Source organism: Dipodomys ordii, unplaced genomic scaffold (genome assembly GCF_000151885.1).
Source record: "Dipodomys ordii isolate 6190 unplaced genomic scaffold, Dord_2.0 Scaffold46, whole genome shotgun sequence".
In the NCBI taxonomy this organism is placed as follows: Eukaryota; Metazoa; Chordata; class Mammalia; order Rodentia; family Heteromyidae; genus Dipodomys; species Dipodomys ordii.
This window is the reverse complement of record NW_012267262.1, coordinates 12,880,511-12,895,851: the sequence shown is the minus strand read 5'-3', so window position 1 is coordinate 12,895,851 and position 15,341 is coordinate 12,880,511. Positions and strand designations below refer to the sequence as shown.

The 15,341-nt window shown below is 39.7% G+C and overlaps 1 protein-coding gene across 2 annotated transcripts in view; it reads left to right on the top strand.

Annotated features, from left to right (window-relative positions):
- Positions 1–15,341, top strand: part of Slc1a2 (solute carrier family 1 (glial high affinity glutamate transporter), member 2) — a 126,074-nt gene that overhangs the window by 98,076 nt on the left and 12,657 nt on the right. For both annotated transcript variants that reach the window (XM_013019615.1, XM_013019616.1), the window contains exons 7-9: positions 554–787; positions 5,775–5,969; positions 10,558–10,692. In XM_013019615.1, the coding sequence (XP_012875069.1) occupies positions 554–787; positions 5,775–5,969; positions 10,558–10,692 (564 nt within the window). The remainder of the gene's footprint in view (positions 1–553; positions 788–5,774; positions 5,970–10,557; positions 10,693–15,341) is intronic.

Below are 15,341 nucleotides of genomic sequence, written 5' to 3'. Positions count from 1 at the left end.
CTTTGTTCTATTCCTCCCTTTCCCTCTCTCATTCGAACAGGTTCCCTATTTTCCCAAGGTGAGACAAATACACACACATTTACAAAACCCAGGTTATACATTTCCGAAAAGCTCCAAAAGTTATTCCCAAATTTGCAGGAAGGTGCTGAAGAACAGAGAAATCAAGCACAACTCCCAATATGTGACTCTAAACTTTTAACTTGACAGTTATCTGCAAGATAAAAGCTAGAAGATGGTGCCATGTGTCTCCTTTATTCTGCTTAAACTCATGCTAGCAACAGAGTTTACCTTTGGACTCGTCATCAGAGCTGGCGTCACTAGATCCATAAAACAGACGTTAGCTTAAAGCAGTTAGTCCAAAGTAAAAAAATAACTTCTATTGAAAATGACTTTTTTTTTCCACAACAGAACTCTTGGTGCAAAATAAATAAATAAATAAAAGAGAGTTTCTCTCTGAGCATACTACTTAGGAGGGTCCAAAATTTAGGTTGTTAATCCTGTAATGATTTCTTCAATGATTTTTTGTTGTTGTTGTTTCTTTTGTGTTTTTCAGGTACTCTCCCCTGGGTATCGCCTGCCTCATTTGTGGGAAGATCATTGCAATCAAGGACTTAGAAGTGGTTGCTAGGCAACTGGGGATGTATATGATAACAGTGATCGTGGGCCTCATCATCCATGGGGGCATCTTTCTCCCTTTGATTTACTTTGTAGTGACCAGGAAGAACCCTTTCTCCTTTTTTGCTGGCATTTTCCAAGCTTGGATCACTGCCCTGGGTACTGCTTCCAGGTAGAAAAATACAAAAAAAAAAAAAAAAGAAACAAACAAACAAAAATACCCACCAAAAATCATTGTACTTTCTTCTCATCCCTTTGCCCTATCTGCCACTTCTTGTTTCCTAAAATTCTCCTACCACAATGTGCAATGAGGATACATATATACATACATATATATATATGCATGTATTTATTTGAATCAGAGTCTTACCGTGTAGCACAGGCTGGCCTGAAATTCTCATTATTCCTGCTGGGATTACAGGCATGTACCACCACACTTGGATGTTAAAATATTTTTAGCTATCATTTACATTTTGAACTAGTATGGATTTGTAGTATGACGGGTTTTTATTGTGATATTTCTATACACACACAAGTGCACTTTGAACAAATTCACCTCCTCTACCATATTCCTATTCCTCCTCTATGTTTATATATATATATATATATATGTATATTGATGTGTTTGTGTATATATATGTAAATATAATATATATGCATACATAATATATATAATATTTGCTTCAATCCTCTGAAATATTTTAAGTGGTGAACACTTTGAATATTTTTGCTTCTTCTGGGAACTTCTAAGTCTTCTGGTAAGCATGTTGTTGGCATGTAGCTACACTGAAAATATGTTTTATATTGAATTACTAGATGAATACATACTATTTATTGTTTGCATCTATGCCCTGCTACCTAAAGCTTGAATTTAGTTTAGCTTTAAACATTATCTGGAGTTTACCAGGATGTTATTCAATTAACATCCCACTTGTGATTTTGAAAATGCCATCACAAAATATTATTATATTGAGATTTAGGTAAATAATTTTTGAAAAATAGGAGACTTAGTTGTGAAAGGTAAATGGCATGGAAAGTGAGATTTTTAAAACAGAAGACAGCCAAACCTTTCAATCCAGCATGAACCTCTAATAGAACATTCTACCCTCATTTCATTTTTCTCTCAAAGAAGATAACAAACATCTCTAGTGATCATCAAGTGACAATTGGTGGTGATATTTCAGTTAATCTTTTTAAAGTTGTGTATCTTTCTATTTCTTACTGTTATTTTTCACTAGCCAACATGTATCACAAATATATTAATATAAGTCTTTATACCCAGCAATGTACATTTATAGTCCATCCATTAAACAGGGGTGTGACAAGCATCTTTATAGATCATCTCTGCAAGGCTGTCTATTGGTCCTCTTAGGACACATTTCTAGAAGTGGCATTTTTGAATCGAATAGTATATACACTGACAGTTTTGAAATGTATCACCAGATTGCAATTTTAAAAAGTATCTTTCCACTGTATTTGAAAGTGAACATTCACTTTTAACTTCTCACCCAAGACAAATAGTCTTCAATCTATATCAGCCACTTTAGTGCATTCCAATCTGATTGCTGAAAAAACTCAATAAATTTGCATATATTTAATTACCAGTGAGGGGAGACATTTTCTGTGATCTTTTTTGTTGATCATTACTCATCCTTTGCTTTGCCTCTTGTATTATGTGAACCATATCATCTTTCCTTTTCCTGATTCCTCCTCCTCTTCTTCCTCCTCCTCCTCTTTCCACCTCCTCCTCTTCCTCCTCCTCCTCCTTCTCCTCCTCCTCTTTCTCCTCCTTCTCGTCTCTCTCTCTCTCTCTCTCTCTCTCTCTCTCTCCCCCCCCCTTCTTTGTGCCAGTCCTTGGGTTTGAACTCAGGGCCTGGGCACTGTCCCTGAGTTTTTCTGCTCAAGGTTAGTGCTCTGCCATTTGAGCCACAGCTCCACTTCAGCTTTCCTGGTAGTTACTTGAAGATAAGGATCTCGTGGACTTTTTTGCCCTGCCTGGCTTTGAACCACACTCCTCAGTTCTCAGACTCTTTAGTAGCTAGATTTAACAGGTATGAGCCACCTGTGCCCACCCTTACGTTTTTTTTTTTCAAACTCTCTCAGTTAATATAGTAACTTCAGGTACATGTATTACAAATAATGACCCTTTTCTGGCTGACATTTGTCTTTCCAATGCAAGTTTTACATTTTTATATAGTCAAAGCTGTGACTATTACCCTTTGTTGAAAATTCAGTATTGCTCAGATAAATCTTTCCCCTCATATAAAATATTATTTTATAACAGTATTATTTTATGTGTTTATCTAGTACCTTTATTATTTATTATTTAAATTATTAAAAATATTATTATTTTTTGCCTGAATAACTAGACCATTATCCCAGGACCTTTCAAGATGCAGCAAGTATTAAAGGGATGTAGATGGTATATCCAGTCATCCAAATCAAAGATAAATGCTCACTTGTCTAACCAAAGCTGCAAGTGTTAGACCAATTTCTTTCCCTGCATTTTATTTGAAAAAAAAGTGTTTTTAATATTCACTTAAAATACAGTTTTTGCCTGGATGTAGACTTTCTTTTTTAATAAAGGCAATGGAACAGAAATCACATATGGGTAATGAACAGGATGATTCTTTGCCAAAATGTCCACAAGGAGAAAAAACTGCAAAGAAAGCCCAGGCACGGCCCACTAAATAATTTTTCTCAATAAGATCACAAGAGGTGGTTTGCCAGCTCTTTTCCATGGGCATTGCTGGGGTCCAGGAGCACAGATGGTGGAGTATGCCCCAGAATAGACTTCTGTGCATGCCTCTGATTCTAGTGTGTGCCATTGAAAAGAAGTTGGAAAGACAAAAAGAATCTCAAGTATCTGATATTATTATTAGCAACATTTTTGAAGATGTTTCTATGGTCTTTGAGGCTAGAGTCCAGAAGCAATGTGATCATGTCAGCTTATCAACACAGGGAAGCAATGAAATTCCTGATTTGGATTGAGTATATTGAGTATATTTGGATTGAGTATATTTATTATTTTGAAATACTACCCAAAAGCCTGTCCAATAGAGAAATAAGAAATGTTTTCATACCTTGCCAATCATTTTTGGCAGTCTCTTTAATTGTCTAAAGATCCTTCAATAATGCTGTGGAAAAAGTAATGAGACAATACAAATCACTACTTTCCAATAACCCTGGATGTATGCTGAGTGCCTAGATAGCTGAGGATCCCAGCCATCAACCAAGCCTGAGTAGCCAATATATGCCAGTTATGCCATCTGGCAATCTGTTAAATAGTCCCAGGAATGAATGAGGGAAAAGGCAGGAGAGGAGCAGAGGGATTCTAGCTTATTAAGACAGCTGGGTCAACAAGTCAAGCATCTCTTGATACAAAGCCTAACATATCACCTGGACATCTGAGGTTTTAGTAATGAGACATCTTCATATTTTTTCCTTCTATCAACCTAAGACCTTGCAGTGAGCATTCCATAGAGCTCTGAGCTATAATCACAAAGAATGTTCTGCTACAGAAACTCTGGTTCTTCTAAGGTCTTACTGGATCTTGTAGGTAGTTCATGATGCAGACTTAGTGATCTCTAACTTCACAGCTTCTGGGTTCATTAATTCTGAGTAGGTTTTGGAATCTTCATTTGACTCAGCTGTCAGTCTTCTTCCACTCTGGGAGACCATACCTTGCTGTCTGTGTCCAGCCTGGTTAGACCCCAGTAGAACGAGGTGACTAGAATTCAAGCTGTAAACTCATGAAAGAAAACATCTCCAAATGCTGTCTGCATTGGAGGTTTTCCAATTTGCTTTGCTAATATTTGAACAGAAAACAAAAATCCATGCCATTTGACCATTCTGCATTGCTCACGTCATTTCTTAAACTTTGAGCCGGTCATGGTGGTGCATGTCTGCAATGCCAGTTACTCAAGGGAGTGAAGGTAGAAGGATTATGATCTGAGGCCAGCCCGGGCAGAAGCATGAGCTCCTCCCTGAAAAAAAAACAAAAACAGAAAAACAAAACGGAAGTGGCGCTGTGGCTCAAGTGGTAGAGTGCTTGCCTTGAGCTGAAGAGCTCAGGGACAGCACCCAGGCCCAGAGTTCAAGCTCCACGACCAACCTAAAAAAACAAACAAACAAAAAAAAAACCTCACACACTAAAAGCAAAAGGGACTAGAGTTATGGCTCACGTGATAAAATGCTTGCCTAGCAAGCATGAGGTTCTTAGTTTAAGCCCCAGAACTGCCAATGGACAACTCTAATGCAAATCCAGCCAACTTCCTGTGTACCCCTGTTTACAAGGATAACATTCTGGCCTTTAGTAATACTTATTCTTGTAGGTCTTCTATTTTAGAGGACACATAAATACATCAGGGCTTCCAGCCTTTGAGACTAGGTCATATGGTTTAATTTCCAACCCATGTGTGTAAGGAGTGGGAGTGAAGTCCTCACCTCCTGTGCTTTTGATTAGCTATTGATCACATGCTTTTCTGCTCCGTGTCATTGTAGAGACTTAGAGTTGGCTGATGGCCCTGTATTTCAGAGTTGGATACGTGCAGTTCCCCAGTGAATTGCACAAAGCTTAGGTTCATGCAAGGGTACTTGATATGTTTGTCCAGTATTCTCCAAATTAGCAGGCTCAGCTCAGGGAAATTCCCAAGGGCTGGATGTAATCCATGTAGTCATTTTGTTGGAAACAGCATTTCTATCATAAAATGAGAGGTCATTCAAAAATTCCCCATTCCATTTTACCGTTGACAGCTGATATTTTTCTGACACATTTTTTTGTAGTCCAGTTTTTGTGAGTAATCAGATGTGCTTCAATATTTAATCCAAGATGAAAACAGAGACCAAAGGAAAAAAGAACTTTTGAGATACAAGTAAATCTCAAAAACCAAGACCAACAAATCCCCCCCATTAGCATCTCAATGAGATTGAATTTGAACTTCTAGCTCAGTTGTTCATAAACTGGATCTGGATACTGCTTTGTTTTCTAATGTCCCATTGTTGATTGGAATAAAGGGACAAAAATGTGGCAGTGTCTTTCCTGTTTTTGTTTTGTTCCTGCTGCTTTAAAGGAAATCTAATGTTCCCTCTCCCACCCCCTCTTCCTCTCTCACCCCTCTTGCCTCATCCCCCCCCCCTTCTCTCTCTCTCTTCCCTAGTGCTGGAACTTTGCCTGTTACTTTCCGTTGTCTGGAAGAAAATCTGGGGATTGATAAGCGTGTGACTAGATTTGTTCTCCCAGTTGGGGCAACCATTAACATGGATGGAACAGCCCTTTATGAAGCAGTGGCTGCCATCTTTATAGCCCAAATGAATGGTGTCATCCTGGACGGAGGTCAGATTGTGACTGTCAGGTAAGTAGGGGGGTGGGGAGAAGGGAGGGGCACACAGGAAAACATCTGTTACCCCTACATAACAATTTCATTTGACAGAGGCTACTTGAATCCAATTCTCCTGGTAGACATGCGATGAAGGAATAACAGAAAAGACTTCACAGAGAAAAAGATTGTGATCAGAAAGATGCTAACTCATGTTTATTCATTTTACTTACATTGCACATGTCAACTTGCTCCAGAAATTGAATATTACTTGATTGGAAACAACCCTGTGGTATAGGCGGGATGGTTATTTTTATGCCCATTTAATAGGTAAGAAAAATCAGGCTCAGGAAGCATGGTGGTTTGCCTAAGGCCACACCTCTAGTCATAGCTGGCAGGACTGGGACTGGGACTTACTTCAGCTGCTTCTCATCCAAATTTTCTTCCCTTAAAATATGTTCCATTCAATATTCCAGAGAGTGGTAGGAAAACGATGAAACACTGAGATTCCTCAATATCAATCATATTACAAATGTCACATACTTTTGCTTTTACTAAAGGTTTTTTTAATAAATAAGAAATCCATATATATTCATCATGAGAAAAAATTTTGGAACATACATCCTCTGAAGAGATTGCTTAAAATGTATTACTTCTCCATAAACTTAAAGTTCCTATCTAATAGCCAGGCCAAGTTTTGAGTTTCTTGCTTATAACTAGAATCACTAAAAATATCAAGTCTTCCGTCCACTTAATGTTGTGTTGACCTGATAGCACAAAACAAACTCTTTGCAATCATTTTAATATCATCACTCCTGCCCCACTTCGGTTTCAATTAAGTTAGAAGACAATTCCTGGCTTCAATTAAAGTAGAACAAACAACCCCCCCCAAAAAAAAACCCAAAAACCTTGATAAGCCAGCTATTGGTCTTATTCATGTCCTGGTCCCACCTACTGTGTGTCTCCATGTCCCCTCACATGTAAATGAGGAAGGTATTCAGAATTTGAGTATATGAATTGGTCATTTACGTCAGACTGAAGGCAGCTCAGAGTCTTACTTTGTTTTACAATAACACTGTAAAAAAATAGAATTTTAGCATCTTCAAAGACAAGTGTTTTCTACTTTACCACTGGTTCTCCTATTTCCTTGTACTTATACCTGGCCTGTGTCACCTGCCACTACCTCTTAGACCTTTAAGACACTTAACTTTATGAGTTTAGACTCCAAAATTTATGTTTTCTTTCATGTCTCAGATTCCATGAGATCAGTAAATGCAGAGGTAGATGGGTCACATTCTATGACAATGCTCCAGTAGTAGAAAGAAAATCCCCAAATCCTGTAATGTCCCAGGTAATTAATTGTAAGAAAATATTACACAGATACTGAAATACATCACAGTGTCATAACGATAATAACTCTATCCTTTTTGGTACCACTAAAGTGATAGAGGTGAGTGAGAGAGAGAGAGAAAGAGAGAAAGAGAGAGAGAGAGTGTGTGTGGAATGACCAGGCCTAACAATCCTGAAGAGAGAGGATAGTCATCATCCTTGTTCTACAGAATAGTAACTGAGGTTCAGAGGTTCTATGACAAACCTAGAGTCCATCCTAGACTATGGTTGACAGAGGCCTGAGCAATCTCTTTGAAGTATACATCACCCCTGCTTTCTGACTTTGGCCCACAGGAAGATGATATGATAGTGGTTTTCCCCAGACTGGGCATTGAATAGGGGTAATCCTCTGAGTTCAGGGTCAAACATTGTCCTTCGCTCCTCATATCTCAAACTCTAGACAATGCAGTCTACCTCTGTGCTAGAACCACAGACTGTTTTATGGTTCATTCTCTGGGAGCCTTTCATTGGCTAGGAACCTACTTTACAAAACTTTCCCGAAGAAATGGTGTTTACAGTTTTTTTCTCTATACAATGAGATTATTAAAAATCCAAACTTAGGGACTGACCAGTGATGTAACAATAGTGGAAATATTGCCACTAGCAATGTTCCTTATATGTTGTATGGGCTAATACTACAGTGAAATCTACTTCAGAGCCTTCTTTGATTTAACTAGCTTTGAGGAATTTAATCAGCTTGGGGAGATTTTGAATAGATCAACAATTTCTCCTTAGAAACATTAAGAAAGACTTAAGGAATCTTCCATGTGCACTAGAGCTCACAGGAGCAACAAAGTCGGCTAATAGAAGAAAAACCCACCAGGTCTAACATACAATATGAAAATGTAACCAATAATCACATTTATTCTGTCAGTTAGACTGTATCGTCTGGTAGATTTCTCAAAGACAGTCTTGTCCAACCAGCTCATTTAACAGAAGATGAAACTGAAACTCAGAGAATAGTTCATAAACAGGCACCTAGACAAATACCTCAAAGTAAGGTTTCCAAAGGTTATGCATGCTTCAACTTGTTGTGGATCTTTTAGCTGGTGGCCATCCACACAGATGTAGAAAATAGATATTGATATTTGTACAGATAGGAAAAATGCAGCACAGAAAGATGAAATAAATTGCTTAAGATCACACTACTTATATGTGATAAAAACGATTTGAACCCAGGCCATCTGGGCCCCGTGCTTTTAGTCATTACATACTCTGTTTCCTCTATATTACACTTCTGGATTGCACATGTTAGTTTATCTAATCTTTACAACCTCTGTTTGATGAACGTACTCTGGAGAAGCAATTACTACGTATATAAACTTTGTAGGGTTACTATGAGTTCTGTTTGATGTTGTGTACACACAGCCTGGCCAGTCTCCAGGAACCAGCCCTAGAGAAGTGAGCCAGGGGTGTGGAAGGCCAGGTAGGGGGCAGAAGCAGAGGGAAATCATTGACCAGAAGCTATTGAATTCTCCATAGGACTCAGTGATGACCCATTGCCCATAGAAGGCATCATTTCCCATAAAGGCATTATTGGAGTGAAGGAACCAACTTCCAAGAAGAATGTTTCTTTATAGGATTTTGTCTTATTCAACCAAAAGCTAGCCAGATAAAATACCCACAAGGCAGAGGGACACATAAAAGTGACTCAGCAGATGCAATGAATGCTGTAAATACAACGATTAAGGGCAAGATCGTTCCGAACCTGGAAAGTTCCCCTTCCCTAGTGGTTTTGTCTGTCTTGGGGAAAAGACTGAGAATTCCCACCTTCAAGTTCTTTGGGCTTTAGGAAAGTTTCCATTGCAAAACAGCCTCACCCAGACTGATTTCCTGATTAAAAAAAAAAAAGTTTAAGTTGACTCTAGGGATTGTGAGGTATAGTTATCCTTTGACTCTTGAAAGTTTCTGAACTCTTTATGAGTGAGATATCATCAAGGTCTTGTTTTCTGTTGTTGGTAGTTTTTTTTTTTTTTTCAGATGAGAAACCCAAGGCACAAAGGAGTTAAGTGGCCCAAAGTCATGCGATTAATAAATAATAGAGCTGTGGTTTGTACCTAGGTTGTTCAAATGTAGAACTTTCCCTGATAACCATGCCACTTTTTACTTGCTATAACCCAGGTGGATTCAAGGGAGATAGAGTTCTTTAAACCTTGTCACCAGCCTCGCACTGGTGGAGCCAGGCCAGACCATACCTGCTACAGGTGTTTGTGCTCTGCCTGGGAAAACAGCCCACCCCAAAAAATCTCCAAGAGCACATTTCCTCCAGTGTAAAATTAGGTGAATTTAGGTCTCTCACAGAGGAAAGTTCCTGGTCACCCTGATGATTGAGATTTGGTTAAAACTCTCTGAGAGGCTGGCTCCAATCTGGAGCCTAGAGTGCTTACTCTAGGAACTCTAGAATGCTATAAGCACAAAGAAAACTACTTCCTTTTCTTTTCAGCACCTACACATCAAGTTGGAAGTCTCTGTTTTCAAGGTCATCCTTCTTTTTAGAAATTACAGCCTTTATTAATAGTGCCCATTGACTTCAAAACTCCAGAGAACCCGAGTGTCTAGACAGAGCACTTGAACTCCAGATTAACTTTGCTTAGGGGTGTGTGGGGAAGACTATGAGATGTTTCAGAACAAAAGCTTCTCTTTATTTCATTATTCTTTATTCCATTAGCCTTACTGGACACTCTCTAAATAATGCATTTTCAAGTTTAAGGATGCTTGGAATCTGTTGATTTCTTTCCTTGGTGTCCACTTCCTTGGGTCTGGATATATCCTATCCTGAGTTTTCCTGTTAACATGGTCAGTGACCTCCTCAGATGGTTGCAATGTAGTTCAAATGATTGGTGCTCAGTGGTATAGAAAACAAGCAAAAAAAAAAAATGAATGCAGTGCTGTTTCCTGTGGGAGGATTAAGGATTATTTGGTTTTTGTCCTTACTATTTCCTTGCCTGATTTCAGAGCTACAATAACCTTACTGAGCCTGATGATACATTTGGAGAATTGGGTATCAGGATGACACTGAAGCTCCATCCAGTTCAGGAATTTATGAGCTTCCATCATAGTTGAGCACAATCCAATTCTTGGGTCTCTGTGTTTTAGATTTCTCTATCCTCTGGGAGGGGAAAAGGAGAAGAGCTTTTATGGCAGGAAAATTGCAACTTGAGATGGGCGGGGGGCGGGGAGGGGTGTTGCCAAGATCCTTTCTCTTCCCATGACCTGGACTTCTCTGTTCTCACAGCCTCACGGCCACACTGGCGAGTGTTGGCGCGGCCAGTATCCCCAGTGCTGGGCTGGTCACTATGCTCCTCATTCTGACAGCTGTGGGCCTGCCAACCGAGGACATCAGCCTGCTGGTGGCTGTGGACTGGCTGCTGTAAGTGCCTGAGGATGGGGTGCTGCTGGGAATTGTGAGTTCTGCTCCCCAGGGTTGGACAGGTGGCAATGTTGCAGAAAGACCTTCGCCCATCTCCATGGCAACTCTATCCCTTCCTCCCCACCACACTTTCCCCTAATATTTACTGGGAGCCAAAGTCAGAAAAGATAGAATCTTTGAAGGGTTTCACAGTCCACTGGAGGGAGCAGATAGTTTCTAATGCCAAGCTAAAAGTACAGCAATAAGGAACCAATCTCTGACGCATGCAAAGAACCTCAACGCATTATACTGAGTGAATGCAGCTAGACACAAAAGAGTATGTACTGTAGATTCCATTTATATGAAGCCCTACTAAAACTTAATCTGTGGCAATAAAAAGAGATCAATGTTAGGGGAAGGGAATTAACTGAGAAAGAACACAGGGAACCTGAGGAGAGAGAAAAGTTCCATATTTACACAAGAATTCATGTGAATTCGCAGGTGTCTGTACTTGTCAAAACTCATCAAACCATGCACATAAAATTACAATTCATTGTTAATAAATTACAATTTGATAAGGTAGATTATAAAAGGTTTACAAGCAAAAGTACAATGATACATAGATATAGATATAGATGTGTGTATATATATTCTGATCTGAAATGGTAGGGCAGAATGGAGAGAATTAGAAAAACAGTGAGAAGATGGGCACCAGTGGCTCATGCCTGTCAATTAACCACTCAAAAGCCAGAAGTGGAGCTGTAGCTCAAAGTGATGGGGTGCTAGCCTTGAGCAAAAGAGTTCAAGGACAGCACCCAGGCCCTGAGTTCAAGCCTCACAAACACCAGAGAGAGGGGGGAGGAAAGGGAGAGAGGAAGGGATGGAGGGAGGGAGGGAGGAAGGAAGGAAGGAAGGAAGGAAAGGAGATGAAAGAAAGAACGAAAGAAAGAAAGAGAAAGGAAGGAAGGAAGGAAGAGAGAGGAAAAGAAAAGAAAAAAGAAAACAATGAGAATAGGTACTGATTTGGGGGCTTACTCTCTACTAGAGAGAACCCTTTATATATTATGGCATTTATTTAGACAAGACAGCTGAGATTCCAAAATGGTGTCTGGTTGGGAAAGATTGTGAGATAATGAGATAAGGGCGACAAAGAAATGGGTTTAGATTTGCATGAGGAGGACAAAGGGAAACTGAAGCATTGGTCGTGTTTTGGGGTCAGAGCACATAGTAGGACATCAGTAAATATGTGCTAAGCTCATCCACACCTGTTGCTGTGTGATCATCAGATCTTGCTCACACAAGAAGAAAACTGGTTATACCACACTTGCTCCCCCATGACTTGTAGCTTTACTTACTCCCTTGACTATTGGTCATTTGAGCCTTAACTTGCATGGCCACTCAACTTGCACTCACCTCAACACTGCTGTGATTATGTTGCCTTGTCTCTTCTTCGACTTGTTTTCTGAGTCCTTAAAAAAATGTACCATGAGGGATTCATCTTTTTAAAAAGTTATGATAGATACTCTTCCCCATTATAACGCAAACACCCTTGACAGGAAAATAAAGTAAAAGTATCAGCAATGAGGAAACAGAACTGGTGTTTGTTGGGTACTGCAAAATCTTCAGATCATTTGGTATAGTTCCTAGATAAGGTAAGTGGGATTCTGAAGGGTTAAATCTTTTGCCTGATGTACAACAGAGCTTATATGACCAGAGAAGGGCCCTTCATTCTATTCCATAATTCTCACACTCTCTCTCTCTCTCTCTCTTTTTTTTACCAAGAGGTTTATTGGTAGAGAAAAGGAGCAGAATATGGACAGGCCTATGAGAATCTCCCATGAGCTGGGGTTGGAATGTTTGCCCCTTGATAGATCATGTTGCAGTTTAATTTTCATTACACTTTAATATTTTCAAATTTCCATTTTCAAAAGGCAACTGGGCCAGGAGAGATGGAATTGGTACCATTATAGCAGCATGACTTTAGGTTCTCTTTATTCTCTCTTTGTATTGCCACCTTCCATCATGTGATGATTGCTGTGTTGTAACATGGCCTACACCCGAGTCTGGCGCTTTGATCTTGGACTTTTCAGATTTTCCAGAAGTATGAAGAAACAGATTATTATTTTACAAGTTTACCCAATTTCCTGTATTTTCTTTCAGAAACACAAATGGTCAAAGACATCCCTAGTTCTGCAAAATAACCTATCAAATTTTTTTTGTTTGAGCTGTGGTTTTTTTCCCCTTCCTTTCCAGAAATAAGCCCAAATAAATAACCTAAATTGGGACCAATTGTGCATAATTGAAGCCTCAGTCCCTCTTAGAATTCAAGACCTCTAGTCCTAGTAGACCTGCCTGCCTTTGTGGATTTCAGTCTTCTTGGCAGTTATTTCCTTCCAAGCCTGTTGGATTAGAGTCACTTCATGAAACATTCAAGACCCTGCCTACTTCTGACCTAAATGTTAGCAAATGGAATATGAGGGCTGGGTCCTCCCACATCACCCCATGCTGTTGTTCACATGCTCACAATTGCACTGGAAAACAGGGTGTTATGTCACCAGGGCTAAAATGTGCCAGCAAGCAGGAGCTGGCTTATGAAAAAAGAATGATGGTACATTTAGATGAGCTATTTTGATGAAATCATATAAGAAAAAAATGCTATCCTAAGCTGGACTTGACATGAAAGTTACAGATGAAGAGACCTTACTTCTGAAAGTCGGAGAAGCATAGGGAATCAGAGAAGCAAGGGAAAGGACTGCAAGGCAAGGCTGAACTTTGTTTATCTATAGGACTTTTGGGCAAGTCTCTCTCTCTCTCTCTCTCTCTCTCTCTCTCTCTCTCTTTCTCCCTCTCTCTCCCCCTTTCTTCCCCTCTCTCTTTTAGTCTTTGCTCTGCGATTTGTTCCATGGCTACAGTAACTTAAGCTTCGATGAAGGAATCTAAATCCCATGCCTTTGAGTGCCCTTCTAAGTTTTAAGATGTACCCTTTGTTGGTGATGGATGTATCCTGGGAAGATGGGCCTTGGAGCCTGTTGCTGGGTCAACTCTGCTTTGAATTAGTAATGGGGCCACATTCTTTCTCCATGTGGAGTGGAGTTCTAGAAACAAGTTCTTGGTGGTGAGCGCCATAACTGTTGAGTGCTCCTTGGTGACTAAGTGGGTGTGGGGACTAAGTTGAGGTTGGGGTGTCAGAGAAGTTGGCTGCTCTTTAGAAAGAGTGGTTTATGGAGGGACAGCAAAGGAAACAGACTATTTTATTCCAATTTAGGCAAAATCTGTAAACTTTTATAACTATAGCATTTTTTTTCCATTTAAAACCAAACAAAGCCCTCAGTGACATTTAATGTGTCACAGCGTTTGCCAACTGCTGGAATGCAACCAGTGGACAAGTTTAGCTGCTCTGTAGATGTCGTAGTGCAAAGTAAGATTCCAGGGTCCTGCACTGTGTCTGAGTCTTAGATCATTGGCGAGGCAAGACTGCTTAAAACCAGAACCTTCTTCTGGGTGCAAGAAGCCGTTTATATTGGAATTCTTGGCAGGTATTTGTAAGAAACATCACCAAACCACCTTCCCCTTCTCTGATGTAAGCAAAACAGAGTAAAACCTGAGAGCCAGTACCAGGGAGAGGTAATGAACACCCTGGTCTGGCCACAAGTAGAAAGGGAAAGTGAGAATAGAATGAAATCTAAGTGGATGTAGGGCCACTTATCCTATGGGGTTTTTCTCATGAGATCTTTTGTGGACTCATGTTTGCCTCATAGACATGTATGTAATTGACATGGCACGTAACCCTTATCCAATAGGACATACTTAAGAGTTCCTCCCACTAGCATCGAGAAGAGCTTTGTTCTCCATAATCTGATAGAGAATAAGGCGGCCTGGTGGGGCCCCAGAATTTGCATTTCTAACAAGTTTCCAAGTGATGCTGATGACGCAATCAGAAGGGATTGGATGAGAGGCAGGGGGCTGCTGAGTATGGAAGTGCTCTAAACTTTTTCACCAACTACTGGCAGTATGAAGATGCTTTGGAATGATGCAGGATGCTACTAACTAATGTTTAGTGAATGCCCTTAAGTGTTTGACATTGTTCTAGTTTGCATGAACATTCTACATGGGTTTATTTGAATGTAATGTTGCACTAAATTACAAGGCAACTAATAGTATATCCCTATTTTCATTTGAGGCTCAGAATCCTGATTTAGAGGATATTAAATGATTGAGCTGGGATTCAAACCCAGACTATCTAGATGTTTCTGGTTTCTCTGGATCTGCCCATATGAGTTTTCTTCCTCTTATTAAAATACACACACACACACACACACACACACACAACAACAACAACAAATACAAGACACACAACTTATTTAACCTTGCCCCAATGCCTGTTTAAAAGAAAACTAATGCTTACATACTCCATATCTCTGAAGATTCCAAAGGTTTATATTTATCTAATGTGTACTGGATTTTCCTCATTTCCACCCTCTGTTTTATCCTCAATGTATGTCAACACTACTGTGGAATGTGGCTCATTTTCTACCTAACCCCTTCCTTTCCACTAATGTGTCCCTGACTCAAGACAGTGGGATCTCAGATCAAAGGAATGGAGTAGGATTATAGTTCTGCACAGCAAGATTAGTTCTATTATATCACAAAAGAAACATGTGCTCATGGAA